The sequence below is a fragment of the Brienomyrus brachyistius genome, chromosome 9 (assembly GCF_023856365.1).
Source record: "Brienomyrus brachyistius isolate T26 chromosome 9, BBRACH_0.4, whole genome shotgun sequence".
Classification (NCBI taxonomy): Eukaryota; Metazoa; Chordata; class Actinopteri; order Osteoglossiformes; family Mormyridae; genus Brienomyrus; species Brienomyrus brachyistius.
This window is the reverse complement of record NC_064541.1, coordinates 24940426-24967208: the sequence shown is the minus strand read 5'-3', so window position 1 is coordinate 24967208 and position 26783 is coordinate 24940426. Positions and strand designations below refer to the sequence as shown.

General features: G+C 40.4%; 2 protein-coding genes across 20 annotated transcripts in view; one reads left to right on the top strand and one right to left on the bottom strand.

Moving 5' to 3' along the window:
* Positions 1–2037, bottom strand: part of LOC125749067 (poly(rC)-binding protein 3-like) — a 61587-nt gene extending 59550 nt beyond the window's left edge. For 7 of the 14 annotated variants that reach the window (XR_007399768.1, XR_007399769.1, XR_007399770.1 and 4 more), the window contains exon 1: positions 1634–2031. The gene's annotated coding sequence lies outside the window, so the exon portion shown is untranslated. Of the gene's footprint in view, positions 1–1633 lie in introns of all 14 variants that reach the window. The other 7 variants (XR_007399773.1, XM_049025939.1, XM_049025932.1 and 4 more) reach the window with 5 other exon arrangements.
* A 1412-nt stretch (positions 2038–3449) lies between these two features.
* On the top strand, positions 3450–26432 carry LOC125749256 (molybdenum cofactor sulfurase-like). Of its 6 annotated transcripts, none has more exons than XM_049026327.1 (15): positions 7165–8356; positions 9380–9469; positions 10520–10586; positions 14234–14860; positions 15337–15413; positions 19083–19282; positions 19498–19614; positions 19883–19939; positions 20021–20263; positions 22417–22579; positions 23183–23267; positions 24492–24604; positions 24966–25068; positions 25343–25673; positions 26066–26432. In XM_049026327.1, the coding sequence occupies exons 1-15, from the start codon at positions 8236–8238 to the stop codon at positions 26171–26173; spliced, it is 2502 nt and encodes an 833-aa protein (XP_048882284.1). In that variant the 5' UTR covers positions 7165–8235; the 3' UTR covers positions 26174–26432. The 6 variants fall into 6 exon arrangements, with proteins under 6 accessions (XP_048882287.1, XP_048882284.1, XP_048882283.1 ...); XM_049026328.1 differs by having other exon boundaries at positions 7170–8356; positions 19883–20263; positions 25343–25478; positions 25569–25673; XM_049026330.1 differs by lacking the exon at positions 7165–8356 and adding an exon at positions 3450–3545 and having other exon boundaries at positions 19883–20263.
* The last annotated feature ends 351 nt before the right edge of the window (positions 26433–26783 follow it).

Below are 26783 nucleotides of genomic sequence, written 5' to 3'. Positions count from 1 at the left end.
TTCTCCTTCTCCACAGTCTTTTTTCAGAATGACAGGAGAACCTCCAGCTAGAAGAGTGATAAAGGGCGGTTCACAGAAAATAAAACCATCCTCTGCTGGGAAGCTGCCTGCGTCTCCTTCAGGATGCGCTTGCTGATGAGGTCAGTCTGTGACTGTCACTGTAGCCACTCAGTCTCAGATGTCACTCAGTCTCTATGAAAGCCAAGATGACTCGTATTCTGTCCCCTCATCCTTGTAATAGAATGCTGAATCACCCTGGTTTTAAACTTAACCAGGCATAATAAACCGCGTAATGAAGCAGTGATACAGTTGTTATGCTGTTGTGTTGTTTACCTGACAGCTGTGTCCTCAGCATGGGCTCAGGCTAACAGACTATAAGCCATTACTATGACATGCTTCTCACCTCCTCGAAAAGCTGATTTAATGGACTTATATCTCTGGTTTGCCTCCATTAGTCTTATTTTATTAACTACTACTGAGAAACTGTGTCCATTTTCATATATTTGCTATTTCTATTGTGCTATATAGCAGAGTGTACTAAAATACTATTATTGTTATAAAACAAGTACTAGTGATAATCATATAGAAAAATAATTGTCCCTGTTAGGGTAAACTCACACCATTAAGCCACAAAATAACAGATCATATCCACATTCTTCCCCAGTACCCACACAAACAGCAGTGTAGCCTTTGCACCTTTGCCTTTGCTTAAAGTACAAGTCAATCCCAACAGATCTCCTTAAAACGACTGGTGACCTCTTTCTGAACTCACCATCATGGTGTGGCAATATACAGGTGAGTAACCCAGCCCCCCCCCCCCCCCCCCCCCCCACACACACACACACACAGCTGAGCACTAACATATATCCACAAGACAAAGAGCTAAATCAGTTAAATCATTTCTAGCCTGTCTCCGCATTTCTTATATGCAAAGAAAATAATCTGAAATATTCATTTATATGTATTTAATAAATTATTGCATTGCAGATGGTTTGTACAATTGTATTGCAGATGAATGGTTTGTACAATTAAAAATAATCTGCAACTACAAAAGTTGTTCATGAGCAAACAGGCAATTTAACTATATATCAAAACACGTCATGAACATGTCATATGATGTTTTGGTGTTTTATTTGTGGTTATAACGATTTGTATTTTTTTCCAAATACTGTTTTACGTTACAACTTGACATAAAATACATAGTATGAAAAAAACACAAAGCCTGAATATTTTCAGCTACCACTCGTTTTCATGTTATGCGTGTTCATCAGTTTCTTCCTGCCTGCTATCAGCGCCCTTTCACTTGCCTTATGTGACTCGTCGCAATACTTGAAAAATACTCAACCAGGCTGAAAAATTAGACACAGAGAAACGTCCGTTTGGAGGCACCCAAACATGGCTTTAGGGAGAGACTGACAGCGCGTTGTCCCGAAGCGGCGGTGGTACGGTCACTCCGGAGGAGTTTTCCCGCAGGATGGATGGATAAGGTCGGGAGGAAGACGGAAGCTGGCAGCGCGGAGAGAGGGAGAGCTTGCTGAACATAATCGGAATTCAGCAATAAACACCCTGTCAAGCCGTGTGCGCGCACACACACACACACACGGAAAAAAGTGATGAAAAGACAAAAACTCACCTTTAACAGGGAATGTTGGGTGGAATCAGAGGAAGAGCGAAGGTGTGAAATTATTAAACACAGACAAGGGTTTGGAAAGCGGGGTGAAGGGAACGGGAAAACCAAATAAAAAAAGGCTAGTCATTCAGCAGGAAAAAAAATGTTCTGGATAATGATCCTACGTGTGAATAAAAACAATAACATATATAGAAAAGTCCCTATCTTTGGCGGCTATTGGGATGAGAAAATAATCCAATGAGGGCACCTCGTCTTCAGGTAAGATGTCTGGTGAATTCTCCAGCAGACTGCTCTGCGCGGAGAGCTTCGCCTTCCCTGGTCCACCGACCGCACTTTCTCTCCCCGCTCCGCTCGCTGCTCTCCGCGGTGACGTCAGAGAGAGCGTGTCTGAGAGCGCCGCACCTGTCAGCTACCTTCAGTGTGCGGATGCAAGCGCGGAAACGAGCGCGGGGACGAGCTCGGTGGCCAGCCTCTTATAACGCCACGTGTAGGTTGTCGCGTACACATCATCGCTATTCAGTAGGAATTCCCCCTTTTTCACGGTCTAAGACAGACATCTGCCCTCGTACATAAATAGGCAGCCATAAATAAAGGATTATATTGGATATAGTTGTATTAAATTTAGTCTATATACCCAATACAACGGCTTATCCAGTACAGTGCTGTGTTGAGCCGGGAGCACAGCTCAGGGTGCCCAGCTTACAAAACAGGAACCTATAACTATATATTAATTATTCCTTTTACGCCAAATGTTATCTGTTTTGACACCTACAAGAAACCATTGTGCAGGTGGCATGGTGCCTCGGTGGGACGCTCTGTCACCTCACACCCCTACTCCGTGTGTGTGAAGTTTGCATGTTCTCCCTGTTGTCTGCTGCTTTCCTCCTCAGTTCAAAGACATGCAGTAGGGTTAACTGGTGTCCCTAATTTGGCCATAGCCTATGCTTGTGTGTGCGCGCCCTGTAATGGACAGGGCGCACACACCCCAGGTCTGCCCCTGCCACCTGCCCTGTACTGCCTGCACTAAGAAATTAGAAGTTGGACGGATGAAAAACAAACATTTATTTTTCAGGACATCAGTTATTGTTGTAATTGTATAATGATCATTGATTTAAAATTAATTCCCCAGGGACGTAAAAATAATGAATAAATAGGGAAAGTGGAGTCTTTCAACAAATACACATTTACGTATGAGGGCTAAAGCCCCCCTAAAATAGGGCTAACAACGCCCATGGAGTTCCCTAAATTTCATGAGTACTAAGGCATTGATATATCAACCTATTATTTATGTTTATTAATCTTCTGAAGTTATTCTACGTTCTAGAAATAAAGAGGGAAAATCCACCTGACTCATATTTCAACGTCTGTTTTAGTTCAGTCTTTATCTTTTTGAAAATGATATCCCCAACATGAAAGAATTCATCTGAATGTTTAACTGTTTATATAAGGAACACTCCAAATAACCTCGAACCATGAACAATACGAATGCAAATTATGACCATACTATATCTTAAGTAAATCCAGTTACAAATACTGAACAAATTATTTAAATACATAATTGCTGTTCTGCCCCCACCCTGGGTTGTTCCCTGCCTCGTGCCCATTGCTTCCGGGATAGGCTCCGGACCCCCCGCGACCCAGTAGGATAAGCGGTTTGGAAAATGGATGGATGGATGGATTGTTACGTGCCACTTTTAGTTCACGTTTAGTTTCAGCTCCGCCCACAGCCCTCTACCCGTTCTCCATTTGCCGTTTGCTCCTCCTCCATGTCCAGACCCCGCCCACGACTCGTGGTATGCGCCACTCATCACTTCCGTATCCTAGAACTGAAAAGCCGCCAGCAAAAAACCTTGGCAGCTCTGCTTATCGATTATTGTTGTTGTTTTGCGGTTCTCGGATTTTCCTTTGCTCTTAGGTAAGTTTAGCTGTGGGTTGCGTTCGGAAGCTGGATTTTATTTATTGTTTTGGCTTTAGTCACTCCTGAGTCATTCTGCACCGGGTGTGCTTGTTCAGTGTCCGTGGCGTGTCAGTAAAAAAAAAAAATACTAAAAATTACCCCTTTGTCCACTCCTGTTCTCTTGTCCATCACATTCTAATTTCCCTTACGCCTATTCTCCTTTTCATTCTGTTACACCCCAACCCTAGACTGGGGCTCGTCACACTGTGTGTTAAATTCTGCAATAGACTCTAGGCCAGGCGTCTCGGTCTAGGTTTTCTACTACTTGGCTTCCGATGAGCCACACCTGTTCCTGGTATTTACCTGAGCAGAGGTGTGGCTCATCAGAAGCTGGGTAGAAAACCTATTGGACAGTAGCTGTCCAGGACCAGAGTTGGGGACCCCTGCTCTAGACGCACTGCAACACAGAATGACATAAATGTTTACAGGGGCTTAGTGGATGCGGTATTAGTAATAGAATTTTGAAATATTAAAAGATTTATTTGGTGAACTGTGATGAACTGTAAACAGTTAAGTAATAAATTGTGCAGCATCTTGCCTAGCTTAAGGCCATTACAGGGTCAGTACTCTATAACATAGTTGAATCTTTATATAATAGTAGGAAATGTGGACAACTAAAAAGCATCTCTAGGGTTTCAAGGTCAGCCCCTCCCTCTGGGTTTGCCAACAATAAAGCCAGAGAGAGTGTGTGTTGTGTAGGGTTATCTTCTTTCGTGCCCTCTTTGGGTCAGCTCTTCTGCACCCAGTCTTTGGTCTTCTACTTCGCTCCAGAAGCCAGTGGAGGGTCATATTTATTCATTCCAATTATATTCAGGTCTGCTATAAGGAAAATTACATGTGATTTGTACTCCCTAACAGTAGTGTTACAATAATAAAAGAATACAATGTAACACAGCAGTTTTGAATAGTTTATTCTGATAAGGATGGTACCCAGTGATTTCAGTGATCTACAAGGGACAAACTTAATAATCATTGTAACATAACATGCATAATAATAATCATTGTAACATAATAACATACGTAATAATCATATCACTGAGGTAAAGAAAAACATGGCAACATCTAAAAACTAAGACACTTAAAAAATACTGACTCAACCAGATTAAAGGGATAATTAGGAATATATAGACATTTGATGCAGATTCAAGGTGTATTTGTGGGTCATCAGCTTATGGCTGAAAATTGTATGCTTGTATATCCTTCTAGTATGCCAGCAGTCAGTCCACCTGCAGTTAGACTAGGTAATCCACCTGAAGCTCAGCAGGTTTGGACTTGGTTTGAACTTGGATGGGAGTTGTTACTGGAAGAGGTGTTAGTGTGGCCATCAGGTTAGTCTGTCCTGTGTATCCCATTGACTCAGTGCAGTAATGGGGACACCGTGCTTTAAAAATGGTATTGTCCTTTGGATGTAAAACAGGTCCTGACTCTAAGGTCATAAAAGATCCCTGGGTATACTTCAAAAGAGTAGGGGTGGTACCCGTTGCCCTGTGGCGCTTTCAGATCTGCCCTCCTAATCATCCCCTATATCTAACTGGTGAATTCTCTCCTGCCACTTCAACACCTTAGCTACTGTGTGGTGAGCGCACTGGCAAAGAATGGCTGCTGTCGCATTCTCCAGGTGGGTGAAGTGTGGATCCTCATTGCTCCAGTTAAGTGCTCTGGGTGTTGTAAAGAAGCAGCACATAATCCAACATCCATTCAGCATGTAGAGAAAGAGCAAAAAAAAAAATGCTAAACTGATCCCAGTGGAACTCCAAATTTCAGCAGCAATACTGATAACAGTGCTGTTAGATACCTGAACTTACTGATGAAGATGGTTTGCCTCCTGCCTGAACAACTTAAGGAAGGTTCCGTTTATACCAACCTGACATTGACTGGCTGAAAATGTCAAAAGCCTCAGTGAAATCTAGCAGAATAAGTACTGATGCATTCCCTGAGGACAGCAGTAAATCATTTACAACTCTCATTAAAGCTGTTTCAGTACTGTGGCTTTGCCCGAATTCAGACTGAAACATTATTAGTGAGCACGTATGTTTGCTGTTGGGTGAGCACTGTTTCATCAATGATTTTTAAAGGGAACATTTTATACAGGTCTATAGTCCCTAAGAATGATTACAGTATTTTCTTAAGTAGTAGTCTGATTACAGCTGGTGAAGTGTTAAGTAGTGGTACTGAGTACTCACAATCATTGTTTAAGTTTAGTGGGAATAGGTTCTAGCATACATTAGTGGGTTTTGTTTTTGTCTTTTAAATTCTACTTCACTGACCAGCCAGAGGTATGTACAGTATGTCAGATCTCAGACTGTGATGTAGGTTAATATATAGATTGGAATTAATGTCTAATATTAAACAATATGCATTTGGAAGATCAAAAACTGTATTTGTTGGGTTAGTGGAAGTGTGGCCATACTTTTATATTCTTAATAAACCATATCCAGCCCACTGAGTTATTTTTACTGGCTCAAGGGTTTAATATAAGTTTAAATATAAATTGAAGACAATTCTATAGATAATGCAGGCAGAGGCCAACTTCTGAGGAGACACCAACTTGACAGCCAATTTCATTTTGCCTTGACAGGGGCAATAGCAGTGAAGCTTGCTTAGGGATAGGACTAGTACTGGTTAAAAATGGACTAGTTCTATTGATTTCTGCATACATTTTCAAAAAAGCTAAAAGTAAAATCTAACATGTCTGTTATTGTAACTATCATGGGAATGACAGGCCTCTGCCGAGATGGAGAAGCTCAGATTTGGCTCAAAGTAATTGGCCAGGCCTGTGTGAAACTATTCAGGCCAGGCTGATTGAACCATGTAGCTGGGAGTGTTTAATAGTTCTGAGTACTTATAAGATTTTTAAACATGGTAATGACGGTAATATTTGTAAATGATTGTTATTGATTAAGAAAAGGTTAGTGCATACGTTTAAAAAGCACATCTTATTACACAAGCTGGATAGGATTACATTTCTTAAAAATTATAACTATTAACGTGATTATATCTATATACTTTAATGCACGTTACAGTTTTTACATAAATATAAAATTATCCTTTTTTTACCCATTCCTTAAAGTCGTGGGCTTTTGGGATACTAGCAGGTCATTTTATATCAACATTGAATTGAGATTCTGGTACCATCAATTTTTCAATATTGAAAATCTTACCAGAATCAATTCAGTTTCAACGTTGATAATTTAACGCTGACCATAATTCAACGCATTTAACTATAATTCAACGTTGAAACTATAAAGTGGTGCTATCTTGGCATCTTTATTTTAACACCAGTGCAGCACCAACGCAGAATAAATACACCCGCACCATAAACTCCGCTAAACACAACCACGGATACATCGTTAACGTGTACAGCTTAACAGCAGTAACGAGAAGCAGGGCGTTTCGAATATTTCTTGTTTTACTGTTTTTATCTGGCGTAGTGGTGAGGCAACTAAATGGTCCAAAGGACCCGAAAGCTGATGGGAAGTGTAGTTACTGTTTCGCTAGGCAGTCAAGAGCATGCTTTCAATTGTGCGCGTATATCTAACAAAGTATAAGACGCTACTTTTTTTTTTTTTTTTTACCGAACTCAGACGACAAAACTAAGAAACCGGACACCGAAGCTACCACCATGCAAGAAAAGCAATGATAGTGTGTTGTTCTGTCAAAGAAATTGAGAACCTTCTCTTATCTAAGAACACGACAAAAAATACCGCCAGCGGTCGCTTTAATATTTATGTCAAGCAACTGACTGCTACATTTATTCACCAATGTTTACTACCGTCACATGGCAGCACTCAGGTTCTCATGCATGGGGTAATTTGTCATGTAGTGGGTGCGGCACAGCGCTGTAATCAGCGCATGCTCCTTACCACTTCCTCTACTGGAATACCAAAATAATAGTGAAAAACACCATAGCTTCGGGTTATGTACTGTTTTCGCAGTTCTTAAATTTCACTAGGGACTAGCTCGAGAATTAACACTCTAACTGTATATTTAACCTGTACCTATCACTCATCTTCGTCTTTTCGAATACAAAAACAATATCAATGTTGCTCATCTTTCTGATGGCACGGGCTTCTGATATAAAGCACTTATTGACCAAACTTGTAATTGTAAGAAGCAGTAAAGGCATTCTCAGAACGTTTTACATTTTTTAATTCAGTGAAAGAAACACGTGTAGTAATTCTCAGACACATTTTAGCATATCCTATGATAAATAAGAATGGTGTAACTGTACATGCACATGGACAACTATACATTCTGTCTGTCTAATTTTAATTGACACATATCAAAATTGGAACTGGCACACTATCAATATTGGTTGCAACGTACTTTTACCAGAAAAAAAATCAATTTAATTATGTGGTTTTTGATTTTCAAGGTTAGGCATCTAGTATCTATTCTCCAACCCGAGCCAGTAAAGTCGTTTTCTCGTTACTGTAACGTAGGCTTCTTTCGCTTTCAGCCCGCCCCTAAATTGTGTAAACCGCTTGGCAGATAAGTTAAGCTAAGGACTTTGGTCTTTACCTTAATGGCGAGTTTTAGCGTTTTGGTCCGAATTTTCTTTTTGTGGTGAGCCGTGTTTCTGTAAAGCGTCCGCCGTAACCCATTTATTCTAAGCAATCCTGTAAAAGGCCGGAAGGAGGAATGTGAAATGAATCTAGACGATTTTGACCGCTGTAGCCGTTTTGAGAGTTTTAAAGAGTCTTGGGATCATTACGGCTATGGAGGTGACTTCGAAGGCATGGTGCTAGCAGAGTTCTCCAGGATTAAAGGTACACCGAGGTCTGCAGATGCAGCCGTATTACTTAAAAAAAAGTTACAACTTAGAATTTTTTATTTCTAAATAAATCTCAGGATACTAAGTCTGTGGGTATATGTGTAATCCATACTGAGTCCTTACAGGGACAAGGCTTGGAGAATTTTAAAATTTTTGCGTTCCCTCGGAATCCTGTCTTGTGACATATATGCTGTGGACTATTTTGCTGCTGAACAAAGATCAACTCACCGCAATCGTCAAGTCAGCGAGCTTGACACTTTTGGTTGAAGCAGTTACTAGGCAATTCTCCTGAAACTCATGAGACCCATGGGAATTGTTTATGATATAATTTATTAATGTATGATTTCTTGTGTAAAATGCATATCATTACATTACAATTTTAGGTCACTATTATAGTATATAATATAATATATTATCACTGTTTTTATTATCCTGGGTTGTTCGCTGCCTCGTGCCCATTGCTTCCGGAATAGGCTCTGGACCCCCCGCGACCCAATAGGATAAGCGGTTTGGAAAATGGATGGATGGATGTTTTTATTATTTAATTGATTTTGTAAGTTACTAAGTTTTAAAGTCGCATCCCCTCAAACCTATTTTTTCCCATTGGATATGTGTATTTCAGTACGTGATTTTAGTGAATGCAAGGTTTTTCAGGAGTGCATTAGTCACGTTGTAGCTAGACTGTGTATAGCATCCAGTTTTGGAAAATGAAATGGTGCAAATTGTCTTGCAAGTCATGAAATGTCACCCATTAAAACGGACAAAAGTCCACTAGAAAGTAAGTCTACTCACATGGACAAACTGGAACCCTGAAATTGTAGGTAATTTACAGCAATTCATACATTAAACTTTGTACCAAGCAAACTGCCTGCAACTGCAGTTGTAATGGCTAATATCAACTGAAAGTCTTAATTGGGGATTGAGCGTTTCATAAACTTATACAGATAGTGTCTTGTCTTCAGCTCTGGTCAGTATGTGAAGATGGTAACATTACATTCTCTGTCTCTGTCCAAAAAAGGAATGACTTACCTCGATCATGCAGGGACAACATTGTTTCCAGAGTCACAAATTAAAGGATTCTTCCAAGATTTATGTGGAAGTGTCTATGGTGAGCTTTCATTTCTTCTGCTTATTCATTTTGTTCTAAATTCCTTTAGAAAACTACCAGTATCATATAAACAGTGGGGATTGTTTGCAGTAATGTATATCCAGATGCTACTTTAAATACAGAGTAGGAACTCAATAAGCTAACAAAATCCTATATTCGTATTCAGTATAAACTAACGGAGAGAGGGACAGGTGAAAAGTAGGAATGCATTACTTGTGTACTTCCGGGCTACACTGACATTAAGAGACCACAGTGACAGGAAGGGGAACTGATTGCACTAAATAATGGGATATGCTAACAGCAACAGGTTACAATGATTGGATCAGGTCAGACTTCACTACCAAAAACAGGCCACACAGGTAGAAACAGAAATGGTTTAGAGCTACAGGGTCAGGCTACACCTGTAGTTACAATTTACCATAGGAGCCACAGAAACAGACTACACTCGACGTAATCAGGCTACTTCGATAGGAACAGGGTACACTAGTAATCACAATCAACTGTATCAACAATAAGAACAGGCTAAAAGGCAAATGGGAAAACTGAAGATTTTTCCTGGGATCATTATAAGCAAGCATGCAAAAATTGATTGCCTTATTCTGTAGACATCTTCAATTGCATAAATAACTGACCATGCATTTAAAAGTAATCCAGAACTGTGAGTTTTGTCATTGATGGTAAGGTTTATTTGGCAAATACGTAATTGTTTTTTTTTTTTTACCTAATAAATGCATGCAATTTATAATGCATATTCTTCAGATACACACAGTTTTCTGTAGCCTATATGCTAATCTGTACGATTTGGGTCTCAGTTGTTTCACATTACTGTGAAAAGTCCTTGGGGACCCCCAGACGGTCCACGTTTTTGCTCTCTCCCAATTCGCAGGGCATAATAATGAACCACTGTGAAAATGTACTAGTACCAGTGATTTGTACAATAAACAAAGGATGACTTGCTTAAAGTGCATTTTACTGTAATTGGTTGAGAATTTAGTGTGTAGACTCAGACCTGATCTCCCAGTTTATCAATTTTAATATTCCATCTGGCAGGTAACCCACACAGCCACAACCCCAGTAGCAGACTGACTCATGACACTGTGGAGCATGTGCGCTACAGGTAAGTTATCCCAGGGATTAAAATGTAACTGAGGAATACACATAAGTGCAACATGCCTCACTGAAAACGGAAAGTAGAAACATCATTGAAAACAATAAGGGAATAAATAGTTAAGGTACATTTGCTGGAAACTAGGTTTTATCATAAATGCACATTTTATAAAAAAATATATTTTTCATTATTTGAAAATGAAGATAGTCCATTGCAAAATACAAAATGTGGAGTAAACAGCAAGTAAGCAGAAAATTTTAAATTGTTTCTAGTTCCTGGATTCTTCAAAAAAGCTTCACAAACACAAAGCATTTGGTTAAGAAGTTTCAGCAGGAAATCACCAGTCAAGTCTCCCTAGCTCTTCTGCAGCAGTTCCCAGAGATCATGAATTTAAGTTCTTTCTTTCTTTCCCAGATAGCTCTTGAAAAATTGCAAGGTCTTTTTGTGCCATTGTCCTTTTGAAGAATGAAGGGCCTGCTCAGCTGTAATCCTGATGGAATGATATGCCTTTGAAGTGTGCTGTGATATTCATGCTGGTTGAGATTGTCAGGGATTTCATAAAGATTACCAACTCTGTCACCAGCAAAGCAAACCCAGACCATGACACAAAAACCTCAATACTTAATAGTGGTGACCATAAATGCAGATGTCATGCGTATCCAGTTTAAAGCTCAGATAATTATGGTTTCAAGCAGGTTTTCTCAAACCTTTGACTGAGACTGTATGTACTGATGGAAAAAAGATGTGGAGTAAGTCATCAAATTTATGAATCTTGAATCCTTTACACTGATGCAGTGGTTTAGCTGCTTCTGTTGTTTTTATTTTTGAGATGGAATACGTCTGTTGACCTTTATAGGGATGAGGCATTCGGGAAATAATCAGTGTGTCTTCCTGGATTATTATAGCTAGAATTGTCCAGGGGCAGCTCATGAATCTTTGATGCAAGTGTCTAATATCAGATCTTGGATTTGCCTATAAGACCTAATATTAATGTTATAGAGAACATCAGCAAGGGGTGGGGGTTGAATCCAGAGTATTAATGTTATGTACCACTGGATGCCAGGACTGAAATCTGTTTTATGTAACTAAACTTAACCAATTTATGTACTGGGCTGGTCCCTTTTGCTGACGGAGCAGTCAGAATTCTTGAAGGCACTGGGAGCTTTCCTTGTAGGTTAGGTCCATGATATTTTTGCATTTGTAGCTTTCCTGTTGAAAATGAGTGAGAGATTGAGTTGAAATTGTGTGCAAGAGAGGATGAGTTCCATGTGAGAGATGTTGAAAATGCACAAGAGAGATTAAGTTGTGAGTAAGTATGTGAGACGAGTTCCAAAACATGAGAGCGATGCGACAGTGAACCAGTCCTACACCAGCAAAAGATATTGGGGGTCCTATTAAAATATTATTGGGAATAAATAAATAAAAACATGTAATGATTTCAGTAGTATTTCATGAAAATTAAAACCTGTGTGCTTTTCGCTGAACAGAGTGAGTAAACATTCAGTTAAAATGATCTTGAGCACTGCCAAAGTTTCTTGCAGCAACACTTTGAAATGCTGTCAAAAATGGTTGACCACCTGCTGCAGAATAGTTTAGACACACAAAATCCTTGCTAATTAGGCAAGGCACAATTAGGACTGATAAAAGCATTGTAGCATGCAAACAAGTGGCTTGGACTGCAGAACTACATGGTGTATAACCTGAGCAGCTAGCGGGAACAACAGATGTGTTCATCAGTCCTTCATTTAACTATTCAATCTAAGCATGCATACTGGTGCTTTAACATTTATAAGTCACTACTTTTAAAGTAAACTTTAATTCAATATTTATGCCTACAAACAAATCCTTATCTCATACGCACACATTATATAGGCTACAAAGGACAAACCTCTTCAGAAATGTGGTAGACGTGTTCTGTTCATTTCTGATGAAGCAATACCAGATAAAGAGTATATGCAAGGGGGGGTATTCCACAACCCATCCATCCATTTTCTGTAACCGCTTCTATTCAAGGTCACAGGTAGCTCTTTCATACTTAGCCCTGGCTGGAGTTGGGCTGTAGCTCACATGGGCCTCACCAAAATCCGTCTCGCATTCACACTGCACTTGGTGTCGAAAGGGTACCACGATGACATCACTCTGTTCGTGTTGAGAGGGGTACCGTTTCCATAGTGAAGACAAAAATGGAGAACTGCGAGATGTGATGAATGCAAGACTTTTTAAAAATGTACCGCAAATGCTTACATTATTTGTAGCTTTATTTGTTACCGTTTCCCAAGGTGACTTTGTCATCCTACAATTTATGAGAATCTCGGATAAGTTAATAGTCATCTACCATTATATTAGGGCCCCCCCCCCAATGACACCTCCCACCCCCCTTGAAGGTCGTTAATTTTATTTAATTAAATTTTCTATATAGCGCCAGATCACAACAGGAGTCATTTAAGGTTACCTGTCCTATAGAATAGGTCTATACATTGTCCATTTATTAAACAAACTAAATAACCGTATGTTATTTATCTTATTTAGACAACACCTTGTCATTTTTGTTTCTACACGGTCGCATGTTTACAGTTCTCCTCTGCTATCTGTATCGCGCATGGCGGAGCTCCGCTCCGATGCGCACACACAGACACATGCGCACACACACAGGTGAGCACACTCCCACCAGCGGACAAGAAGCATGCATCGGAAAATGTCGTGTCAATGACCTGAAAAGCAGACAAAAATATTTGTATTTTTTTTGTCTGTTGACAATAAAAGAAACGCACGGTTCTGCCCCCCCTCCTCCCCCCAAAGCTGTAAACTTAGGGAAACGCTGAAGTCATTTTCAGCGTCTACTGCTTCTCCTTATTCTTGTGTCCTGCTGTCTTAGAAATGTTGAACCTGAAAGCATCCTGCTGCTCAGCGTGTGCTTCTGTCAGCAGAACCACAATTAGACCATAATTTAAAAATGCAGATTTGTTTAAAAATATAGTGGTGTCTTAATTATATATGTTCCCTGTATGTTTTTAGTACTTCTTTAGCAAATCAATATCCCAACATTCAACAAACTTTGCATTGCAAAATGTAGATTCCAACATGTGACGGAGACACATGTAAGACTGACTTATCGAGTCATCCACCCTCCAACCACTTGTGCAATAGGCTGTAGGCTCTGTGTGACTCTAGCTCAGAAAGCACAGGGTACAAGGCAGAGGAATACACTGGATCACATTCAAGTGAATTGCATGGCTTAATTGCATGTTGACTTGCAGATTCGTAGCATGCAGAGAACATTAACAAAGTAAATTGTACTGTCCTATCTGTGCTAAAGTACTTCATGAAATAAAATGAAGTGCTGAGTGTCTGCAGCAACAATAGGTTAAATAAAAGTTTCCATATTAAAGCTTAAATGTTAGCTTAGTTACTGCGTGAGTTGTGACTGTGCTTGTTTCTCCGAGTTACCGGTTTCTTTGGTTGGGTTATTGTTTGAGAGTTTATGTCAGAATTCTGTAGCTTCACAATCTAACATGAAATGTATATATTCTACCATGTCAACTTGTTGTCTTATAATGAAGGGCTGACTTATATACACAAGGACTGAAGTCACGGTGCATATACGCTGCATTAGCTCAGAAGAGGAGCTTGACGGTACACTTACTCTGTCCCTGCAGGATCCTGCAACACTTCAACACCAGTCCAGAGGACTACACTGTAGTCTTCACCGCAGGCTGCACAGCAGCTATCAAGCTAGTAGCAGAAAGCTTCCCATGGACTCCAGCCTCTTCTTTCTGTTACCTGACTGACAACCACACTTCAGTGGTTGGCATCCGTGGCCTGACGTCACCAATCGGCGTAGCATCCATACCCATCAGGCCTGAAGAGGTGGAGGGGAGGGCAGGTGAAAGAACATATCTGAAGGCCGGAGACTCCCAGGTGCCACACCTCTTCTGCTACCCAGCCCAGAGCAACTTCTCTGGGAAGAAATACCCTCTGTGGCATGTCAAGGGCATCCGTTCAAGAGAGCTGTACCCCTCATGTACTCGGGAGGGCCAGTGGTTTGTGCTTCTTGATGCATCCAACTTGGTGGGTTGCTCACCCCTAGACCTACAGGAGTGTCCTGCAGACTTCCTTCCTGTTTCCTTCTACAAGATATTTGGCTTCCCTACTGGATTAGGGGCCCTGATCATCCGGAATGAATGCTCACATATGCTAAAGAAAACCTATTTCGGAGGAGGAACAGCTGCAGCCTACCTGGCTGGAGAGGACTACTATGTACCAAGGGTTAACACTGATGGCAGGTATAGCTAAGCACTAATTGTCTTCGGTCAAAACACACTTTCCTCAGTATATCAATTAATCAGGGTTTCTTCTGTTCCCTTTGATAGAGCATTGTTCAGTCTACCATGCATTCAAATGTTTTGTGAAGCTTGTTCACTTGGAGAGAAAATGCAGCTTCTTGTGAAGATATTTCATAGACTATAAATATAGTTTTCCTAAAGCATTTAAGTGTTACATTTGCAAAGACATAACTAGTGTTGTCCTGGCTACCTACTTCAAGTCGCCCATTTAATATCTTCCCTTGTATTAGGTGGCATCTACCTATTGTTGCTAAATCTTTGTAAGGTAAATTTAGGTGACTGTTTTAACAGTTCAGCTGCATAAAAATAATTTAATGTCATTGAATATTTCTTAAGTTTTAATGTGCTTGGAAATTCGTGTGCGATGTTCCTTCCATTACTTTATGTGTAATGTTGTATGACCGTGGTCTTTATAGGTTTGAAGATGGCACCATATCCTTCCTGGACATCATTGCAGTAAATCATGGTTTTGAAGCTCTGCATAGGCTCACAGGTGAGCAGGTACAGAATATTGGGGAAAACAAGAGCTGCTTTCCTGAGTCATTTGAATACAATGTGACCATGACGGCCAGTTTAAGATAAATGTGCCACTTTAAAATAAGGTGTTTCGGGCAATGTGTACAGTAATCTTCAGAGAAATGAACGAAATCAGTAAATGAAATGGACAAATGAGATGCAGACCTGCTTTGCTTAAGTGTCTTGTTGGGCAGTTTTGTTTCTGTTTCCTGAACCGTTGGTGTTAATATCTTGTGGGCTTTGCTTATGTCCCATACAAGTTATTGGGCCACAGATAGGGTTGGCTTGTTAATGTGCCTCTTCTGCATTTGTCTCAGCTTGATGTTTGATCAGCTTCAGTAACAGTAATGACAAAAAAGAAATGAAGAGCATTTTATTGTCATTATTGTTCAAATGATTTGTCGAAACACTGTGTCTTCTTTTTACTGTAATCTTCTCCTAAACCTGAAATCAAACACAACTGATGAAAATTTCACCTGAACGCAACATAATCAAAGTATTTCAAATGAAAGAAAATTTTCTCAAAACCTGCCATCTCTTTATAATTTAGATCTGGAAGTATACTACAGAATTTTGCCATATATCCGTGTTCTTTAATGTATCGGTGTGAATAACAAAAAACAAACTTAAGTAAAATATAATGTATAAAGTATGAATACATTCCCATATTCTAAGGACATGCTAAATGACACACTGACCATAGTACATGACTGTGGACCATCCCGCACTGCTGGGACTGAAGCCAGATATTGTTAGGTACAGTTAATAGATTGCCCAAAATGTTTGACATAAATCAGGTTTTTGAGGAATCCAAACAACTGAAACGACAGTAAACTTTTCCGTGTGGTTAGTTTTGCATTTTTAATGATCGAGTCCAAAATGTAGTGCTCCAAGTGTGTATAGTAGTAACCTTATACAAACAGGTGTGCAAGTTAGGTTGTATGTTCTATAGGAAATGACAATGTAATTTGACATGCAAAGTGCATGTACTGTACTGTTCGTTTAGAAATTGGTAATAAACAGAATGTTTATTTTATCGTTCAGACTGTTATGATTCGGGGTGCCCAAGTAGCCTATTATTAGTGAATTTTCATATTCGCTGAGATCTTCCGCCTCTAACCTTCATGAATGTGAAGGAATTAAAGTACTGATTTCAAAAATGAGTTGGCCATTCAAAATGTTTGAAACATTGCATCACAGTGACACCTGGTGGCCAATCGTGCTGTATAAAAGCCTTTTTGCAGGCAAGCTAGACCTGATCATACAAACCATATTGATTAAACAGCAGAAGGAATAAAAAGTTCATTATGATCAGAGGCATTCAGCTGCTTTTGACATGCCCCCCGTAGGGCTGATATATTTGTCCGATCATCCCACACACACCCACAAAAAAACCATCTTCCAGATATGAATCTTCGTATTTTCTGTTTTTGCTTGTTTTATCACATTTTCTTTGAAATATAGCTACAAGCAGCGAGATGTTTCTCTGTGGTTCATCAAAGTATGTAAGCACTAACTAGGTAACTTTCCCACCGTAAACCTAATTACATCACAGGTCATAACAGTTTTGTGTATTCAGTACTTGGTGCTTGTTTTGCACATTTCAATTACAGTAATAATGTTTGTGACAAAGACACCTTTATCCCTGATTTACCCCTCTGTTCCCCAGTTTAAAATTTTGAAATCAGACATGATTAAAGTGCACATTCCTGACATAAAGTTATTTGCATACATTTTGGTTTCACTGTGTAAAAAATAATATGTTTTATACATGGACCCCTGATTTCAGAGCACCATAATGTTTGGAACAAAGCAATGGTGTGTATATTAAAGCAGACATGTTTGGTACTTTGTTGCATATCCTTTGCATGCAAAGACTGCTTGAAGTTTGCAATTCATGGACATCACCAGGTGCTGAGTATCTTTTCTGGTAATGCTTTGCCAAGTCTCTAATGCAGCCATCTTCAGCTCTTGTTTTGGGAACTTGCCCCTTTAAGTTTCCTCTTCAGCGTATGGAACGCATGCTCAACTGGATTTAAATCGGGTGGCTGGCTTGGTCATTCAAGAACTTTCCATATTTTGCTTTGGGAAAAACTCTCATGTTGCTTTAGCAATTTAAATGGTGTGCTACTGCTATGATTGACCACTAGAGGCGCAATTTATAAATGGTATTGTAGAACTATAGCTGACCACTAGAGGCTGTATGGGTCATTGCTCCCTCTGTGGGGGCCCCAGGCAAGTTACTGGAACCTGTAAAAAAAAAAAAAAAAAAAGAATGCCGTTGGGGCAGGCCTTCAGGCTTCTGACCCATAAGTGGTTACACTGGCTTTCACTGACTACACTTATAACCAAGGAGATAGTTAGGCAGTTGCCGACACTAGATGAGTGACACACACCTTTATTGCATGCACACGCTACTTGTGGCTAATACCTGTGCTTTGCACAGTTTAAAATCATTTAACGTTATTACTAAAACAAGATGTGATGACAGCAGATCCAGATAGCCAATGTACTGTATCTCATCGCAAATGGTACTTAATCACGGCAGGTCTTAGGGGCTGGAGACTTCCAACTTTACAAATAATACGTTCACATGGCTTGCAGCGCAAGCGATGTGAAACTTGTCTAAAGCAGGCACACACATAGGAGTAAGATCCCGATAACCTAGCTACCTATCGGTCTTATCTCAGAGAGTCTAAGGGTACAGGTTAGAACCACGTAAGAGATCGCTGGCAGGATATTTAGAAACGGAGAATCTCATCTGAATCAATCCTGGAACAGGGGGGGGGGGGCGGCCCCCTAATATAATGGTAGGGGAAACACTATCAACACTCGGACCAATGATCAGGGACATCAGACCGGAGTCCTGGACTAGGGGTGTGTAAAGGCTATTTTTGACATATCAGAGCACAAGTGTTTCAGATTTATTTTATGCAAACAGGAAGTGCCACTGAATGAGTTTGTGAACAAATCTTTAGGTGACCTGAATCAAATCAGGAATTACTACAATTTCCACCTGGATTTGGATCACTGGCTCTCACAACCTAGAATCTACTGGAAAAAAAACAAATTTTGGGGGAAAAAAATCATCAAGTACACCAAGAGTTAAAAACTAAAAACTCTGTCCTGTGAGGTACTGGTAGTACTGTAATTTGCATCTAGTTTTGAATCTAGGCACTGGCTCCCATAGCCTAGAAGCTATTAAGTTTCAGGTGTAATAGGTGCTTGTTGGAGATCTGGAGTTGTGTGACTCTGTAAATTCATAATCATCCCTCAAGTCGTCTTTCTGTTCCAGCAACCTTCAAGATCTGCATGGTCTAATTTGCCACACAATTCCAGGAACAAATTATGCATTATGGATGGTTTGTCTTTTTGTTGTTTATGCCTCTTATTAATATTACAGCTCTCTAGTTTACATTTATAAGCATCATCCCTAGAATCACCTTCTAAGGACCTCAACAGTCATCAGCAAGATTTTTGATTGCAGAGATTTCAGTACATTTGTTTTGATTGTGAAGCTGATTTTGGTAATGAAAAAAGTGCATTAGAAATTCATTTTATTATTATTATTATTGTCGATATTTTCATTATTACTGTTTTATTTATTGGTTCTGTTTCTGTGTGTTTGCATGTGTGGTGTCTTCAGGGGGCATAGAGAGGATCCAGCTACACACATTTGGCCTGGCTCGCCATACCTACATGATGCTGTCCTGCCTTCAGCATAACAATGGCCAGCCAGCGGCCAGGTTATACTGTGACACAGAGTACCAGGACCCCAGCACCCAGGGACCCCTGTTAAACTTCAACCTGCTGGATGCCCATGGGGCTATAGTGGGGTACTCTAAGGTAACCCGATGGGATATCATGTTTTCTTAATATGCGGTCATTTTACCTAAGCAGCTTGCTGTGGCAGGACATGGGAAGCTCAGCTAACAGAAGTCGACGACATTTTATTTGAGGATTTTACTGACAGAATGGGAAAAGAGAAGTCCTTCGGAAAAGTGATCGATGCTATGTGTGACATTTCCCGCTTCCTGTTGAGTGCCTGTCTTCCCTGGCAGGTCCAGAAGCTTGCCAGCCTCTTTAATATCCAGCTGCGCACTGGCTGCTTCTGCAACACAGGAGCCTGCCAGCATTACCTGGGCATGAGCGACCAGCAGGTTAAAGCCAACCTACAGGTAAGTCTCATAGAAGAATCCAGCCTGAACATGGCAGCGACCGATTTTCATGGGTGCCGGATTTTATATTTATGCAATACTGCACACATTACCCAATGCACCTGGTCATATGACCATGCGCATTCAACATAATTAACTTATTCAGTTGTGGGATGGCAATAACCCATTTTGCATGGTTGTTTTCTGTAATCATGAGAGTTAATCACTGTTCTTTCATATGCAGTTATGTGACTGTTGCATCCTGTTGCACTGTACTCTGTGTGTGCAGGCAGGCCACGTGTGCGGCGATGATGTGGACATGATCGATGGGTTGCCCACAGGCTCAGTGCGTGTGTCCTTTGGCTACATGTCCACCTTCGGTGACTTCCAGCAGCTCCTGAGATTTGTGGTGGACTGCTTTGTGCAGAAGCCAGTGAGGCTGGACTACATCCGGCTGAACAGGCTGCGCTCCGCTTCGACTTGCTCCGCGTCTGTGCGACACCCCCAGAGCCCCGCAAGACCACAAATCTCCAGCCCCACTGGCACAGGGGAGGGCCTACAATTCTCACCTGTGGCTGTGGGATGTTTTCCCACACGAAGGACAAGCAATTGTGAGAGAACCCTGAGCCGAATCTTCCTATATCCGGTCAAATCATGTGCAGCAATAGAGGTAAGATACATCCCTGTCTCCATCCCTCTTACTGTAGTCACTGAATGGTGAATGCTGTCTGTGAAGAAGCCTGTTCCCTCTTACTGTACTCACTGATTGGTGAATGCTGTCTCTGAAGAAGCCTGGTTCTTCTTACTGTACTCACTGAATGGTGAATGCTGTCTGTGAAGAAGCCTGTTCCCTCTTACTGTACTCACTGATTGGTGAATGCTGTCTGTGAAGAAGCCTGGTTCTTCTTACTGTACTCACTGATTGGTGAATGCTGTCTGTGAAGAAGCCTGTTCCCTCTTACTGTACTCACTGATTGGTGAATGCTGTCTGTGAAGAAGCCTGTTCCCTCTTACTGTACTCACTGATTGGTGAATGCTGTCTGTGAAGAAGCCTGTTCCCTCTTACTGTACTCACTGATTGGTGAATGCTGTCTGTGAAGAAGCCTGTTCCCTCTTACTGTACTCACTGATTGGTGAATGCTGTCTGTGAAGAAGCCTGTTCCCTCTTACTGTACTCACTGATTGGTGAATGCTGTCTGTGAAGAAGCCTGGTTCTTCTTACTGTACTCACTGATTGGTGAATGCTGTCTGTGAAGAAGCCTGTTCCCTCTTACTGTACTCACTAATTGGTGAATGCTGTCTGTGAAGAAGCCTGGTTCTTCTTACTGTACTCACTGATTGGTGAATGCTGTCTGTGAAGAAGCCTCTTTCCCAGTAGCACTTTAGCAAAGTCTGAGAATCATGATAGATGTAGAAAACCAGTAGAATAAATTAGTTATATTTTATTAATCTCTATGGGAATTTTTTTTTTGCCAGCCTCATCTTGCTCTCCATGAGAGAGACAGGCACATATTCAAGTGAAAGCAAGCTTAAAGGCTCATGGCGCAGGGTCAGCCGACATGCTGGGGGTGAAGATCCCTGCTGACGGGCCCATGGATATGTGACTGTGCCTATGAGTAAAAGGTTGCCAATTTGAACCTCAGCAGAACAGAGCTTTAGACCACTGAGCCACATCAAGTACCAATCACAAGTCAAATCTTGTCAGTCGGTTTCATTATGCCTTCCAGTTTTCATGTTTATGTGTGTAAATTGCATTACAGTTTACATACTTTTTCAGTTCTAGGAAAAGTAAATGCCCTTTCAACACTTACTCTTAGTTGACTAGCAAGTCATCAGCTCCCTCTGCTGGGGAAAGCAGCACAGCCCCAGGACCATCCACATTAATGGCATTGATGCAAAGGCCTGTGTGTTATGGTTAAGATAAATGTATACAGGCAATTCAAACCAGCATTGCCATGGACCTGTAGCCTGTGGGATAGGCTCCAGGACCCCCCGACCCTGAATAGGACATCCATCCATCCATTTTCCAAACCGCTTATCCTACTGGGTCGCGGGGGGTCCGGAGCCTATCCCGGAAGCCCTGAATAGGACAAACAGTTGAAGATGGGTGGATGGATGGGATGGTTTATGCTTTGTACTTGGTTTATTATAAAGAATTTACAGGCCATGCATCCCCAGATATCCTAGGCGCAGCTACTGCAATGGAATCTTCAGGCATGATGTTAATATACAACTGTGTATGAAGGATATGAAGGAGAAGGCAGAATAGAAAGTGAAAGAGTGAGGATTGAAACAGGTAGATAATGACAATATAAGAAGGCAGTGAGTGAAGAATGGATAGGGTACATAAAGAAGATAGGAAACAATAGATATAGTAAAAAGATAACGTGAGTAAAAAGTAGAGTGAAGATATGATGATGGATAGACTAGGGACAGAAGTTGGTCACAGAATAGGAGAGGAGGTGCCAGGCGCAAAAACCCACCTCATTCTAAGGTGAGGCAAGGAAAAATTAGCTCAGAGAAAGGAACCAGGTTGAAAGGAGAAGCCCATCTCCCTCGAACCATCAGAGGGTAGTTTGCGTAACTTTGGGACATTCGGGCAGATGGAGGGACAGCACGGGACAGCAGAGAGACAGGTGAGGTGGTACAGGGGGGCAGCCAGCAGACCAATGGACAGGCAGGGTACTTCCCTGTATGGGGACCCATGCATAGCTCACTCTAGAAGGAGGGTCTGGAGATATGGCAAAGTACATTAGCAAGTATGAAACAGAAATACAGCAGTGCAAAGCCTGGATATACTGATGGTGTTTTGTGCTGTTGCAGGTGACTCAATGGGCAGTAGGTCACCTCGGCCTTCTTTATGACCGACTCTGGATGGTGGTCAACATTAACGGGGTTTGTTTGAGCCAGAAGCAGGAGCCTCGTTTGTGCCTGATCCAGCCTAGCATTCACTGGGCCTGCAAAGAGCTTTGTCTACACGCTACGGGTAAGCCTTGTTACTGTGGCAACACCTCAGCCCACCTCCACAAGTCAGTGCTGCTGTCATAACAGCACAAAGAGCTACCTCTAAGCTATTGACCAGTTCTATGACCTTGGCACCAGCATAAAGCCACAAATTCAGGACACATATTAGCCCTGCAGGACTTCCATTGCAGAATCAGACATATCTGCTTTGTAACAGTCAAAGACTGAATCTGCCGGTGACAAGCTCATGCCAGATGATGTCTATCTACAGTATGGAATAACCAATCATCTGACTATTAACTGAAACTTCAAGAAACCTGTTTAAAAGTGGTTTTGTAAATCTAACTTATGTGTCCCTTCATATATTGGAATAACACTTTCTGTATAAATGAAGCAAATATTTCTTCAAGATTCAGGAAATTTGCCTATAATAAAAGATTTTTATCTAGCTTTTACCTAGGGTATAAAACATACAAAAAAGGTGACATCAAATCATGGGAAAGAGAGAACTGAAGAAATAACAACAATATAATCAACAAAGTTTCCCATGTAATGTAGATTTACACTTTGTGCAATTCTATGACTTGTCTGTGTTTTTCATTGTCTGAATTAATTCTCTTATCAGGAATGAAACCTTTATCCATTCCGCTAGAGGGCAATAAACTGAATCCAGGCATCAAGGTGTTTCAGAGTAAAGTGTGTGGAGACAGGTATGTGTGTCTTATTCTCTATTTTTCAGATGTCATGATGTCTTCCAGCCACCCATCTTTCGTAACTACGTATACTTATAAGGTTGTAGTTAGGCTGGTGTCTATCCCAGGAAGCACAGGACACAATGCAGAGGACACCCTGGATGTGATTTTAGCATTATATTTTCACTGTATGATGTTTGAAAATGGCCACTTTACACAGCTATGTGATTTGTGTATTTTAGATGCATAAACTGTTATTATACACCTGAATAATCTTTGTAGATAACCTTTTGTAAACTCTTGTGTTTTGTGCTCCATTTATTATACATCTCTGTATTGTGATGTGGTGTAGGCATTTGCTGATGCCTTTATTTTGGAAATGTTTAATGTGGCAATGAAATATGAAGACTATACAGCCACAATAGACACCAGTTAAGTGGAATTTTTGGGTTAAAATCATAGTGTATTATGTTGATGGTGCAATAGGTTCTTGTGATGTTTAAAGAGAACCATTACAATAAGATTAATTAAACTGCACAGATGTTTTTGATTTTGTGGCAGGATACATGTTTTTCTATTCATTAATATCAGGACGATCTGCCAAAAGCATATTATGTAGAGTGCTATGAAGAATCCATTTATAATCAGGAGTATCAGAAGATGGATAATGGGTTTGATGTAAATTTATTTACAGCTGTAATTAAGGGTGGGCTATAAGACCAAAACCTTGCATCACAATTCACCAAATTAGAATGCATGTAGTAATGTTCATTGACCGTTTATCCACAGAACCACCAATAATATTTTTATGTCAATATTTTTGACTGGTTCATTCAGTTCTGTTCTTGCCAGCTTGCTATTAATTGCGATTGTAGCCATTGCCTCACAAAGGTCTATTAAACACAAATGTTTGGTGTTTCATGTCATTGTAAAGGTGTTACTAATTAAAAAAGATCCAGTGTGACTGCTTATCAATGAACTTTTTAACTCAGTACAGCTTTTTAATAACTGTAATTTAGGTTTCAATTTATTAGTACTTGAAAAGAATGTCTTACTTAAAACTACTGGCTGTTTTTAATGTGACATACTTTTGTGAAATGAAAAAAGCAATGATATTTGTAATAAAATCATTAAATTGACAATATTTTTACTGCATTAAGGAAGCATCCCAAGACTTTCTGTGCGCACTTTATATAGTGGTGTATATCTGTATATATAGTATATTTCCTCTGTCTTCCTCAGGGTTCAGAGTGTCGATTGTGGTGATGAAGCTGCTGATTGGATCTCTAAGTTTCTGGGAAAACCCTGTCGTCTGATTCGGCAGAGCCCTGGCTTCACCAGAGGAATGAAGCGAGGTTGAGATTTGCCCATTACACCCCCCCCCCTTTCAATCTTACACAGTCAGAATTTCTGTACTTCTAGCCTTGGTGCCATGGTATATTATTCTTTTATCCACTTTGAATTTTGCCCTGAGATTTTGCTGATTGGTCTTGATTTTGCAAAGTGTCGTTCTGCTTGCTTGTTTACTTTATATTTAACACATGATCAATAAATTAATTGATTAGTCAACTTAAAAGAACCTGCTTAGCAGTCAATTCGTCTTCCATGCCACTTAGTCACAACCGACTCATTGTGAGTAGAGTAAAATCTCAGGTTGGGAATTAGAAGACTCAGTCTATGATATGTGAAGGTATGAATGATGACTGTCTTCTTCAGACCATGCAAAGCCAGTAGCTGGTTTGTCTCTGGTAAATGAAGCACAGTATTTGATGATCAACATGGCCAGTGTCAAGTTCTTGAAGGAGCATATCAACAAGAGGTATAATGCAATGCAGATTCTACTGTATATATGTGACACCTATATCATAATATTCTGCTTGAAGAGAATAAAGGTGTTCTTTCTGAGATGTTAGTCATCACATACAGTTGAAGAGAGAACTGTTATCAAAATTTCCTTTAATTCTATAAATGTTTGATTTATTATCACTATCGTTAAAATGTTGTTATGTGGACATTCTGAGTAATTTAGACGTGGATTGATGTATACAAATTTAGAATGTATAAAATCTAAATATCTTCTTTTTGGGAGACAGACAGGGCTCTGAGGCTGAAAACCTTGACATCCAGCAGCTCATTGCACGTTTCCGTGCTAATCTAGTCGTCATGGGTGCAGAACCATTTGAGGAAGATAACTGGAAGCATGTGGTGATTGGCGACCTAGTGTTCCAGGTGAATTGTCCTATTAGCCCGCATCAGTCTAGTTTTCTGACGATAAAGAGCAGGAAGCTCATCAGAGCAGCTCCTTCTGTGATATGCCAGGTGACAGGCCTCAGCACGAGATGTCACATGATTGGGATTGATCAGCAGACGAGCACCCGGATGCCGGAGCCTCTAAACTCACTGTCCGCCTGCCGCAAGGGGAAGGTCAGTGCGGGGGGAGTGCAGTCTGAATCTGAAGGACCTCAGATAAAGGGTATTTTTGCATTTGGGTTAGTTTATCGGATATATGTAGCTGGGACAGGCAGTACAAGGACCCTCATATGAGTACTTTGACAGAAATAATACTGAAGATGGAAATCATTTGATGTTTCAATAGACACATTTTTCCAATTTTGATAATCTAAGTGTAACAAGGTCTGACAGCCAGTTCAGGTACTAGCAGAAGTACATATTTTAATCTCCAATTTTATTGGTGCATGTTTTTATTGGTCCACCTCATTGATAATGGCTGAGTTCTGGCCATTTATTTTGATCTTTCTTACAGCTCTTTCATTGTTCCGTGTACCATAGCTGAGTTTATTTTTTTCTTCTTTTAGGTCACGTTTGGTGTGTACTTAGTCCACCAGCACCAATTGGACCCGGATCATACCTCTACCTTGTCTGTAGGATGTCCAGTTGTGCCTCAGTCCCGTGGAGGAGATTAAAGTGCGGCTGCTCTAAAACCATTATTGATACTGGTATTGTTTTTTTAATGAATCACTCTCCTCCTGTTTCAGTACATTGAGTGATAAAAATTTTTACAGCAGTACTGAACCCCATTGATGAAAATGTTGTGCCAACTCTTGTATGTAATATTTGTTTACATGCAGTCTGCATTATTTACATGCTTTACCTGGAAGACGAAGTAGCTTTAAAAAAGTTAAATGAACAGCACATTTGTATTTTCATACAAAAAAAACCCAGTCAGAAACACACTTGTATCACGGCTGCTTTTACTTTCCTTGTTCTGTTCTTCACTTTTCCCTGATCACTTTTCCCTGATCATTTGTGTTTTCCTGCTCTTTCTGATGCCAAGTGTTTCCCATCTTACTTTTTGTTTTTTGTATTAAGGGTCTCCACAGAAGTTACCCCATATTGGAGCTTCGTTACAGGTGTAATGGCAGTGATTACATTCAGTCTACTTTTATATTCAGTGTCTTTTCTAAATTTTTTGGTGATCTGTTGAAATATTAATAACTTAAGAAAAACAAAAGTGTTCCAGCTACTTCCAACCTCACAGGCCCATTGAGTGTATAGCTTTTGTTAGGGAAAAGG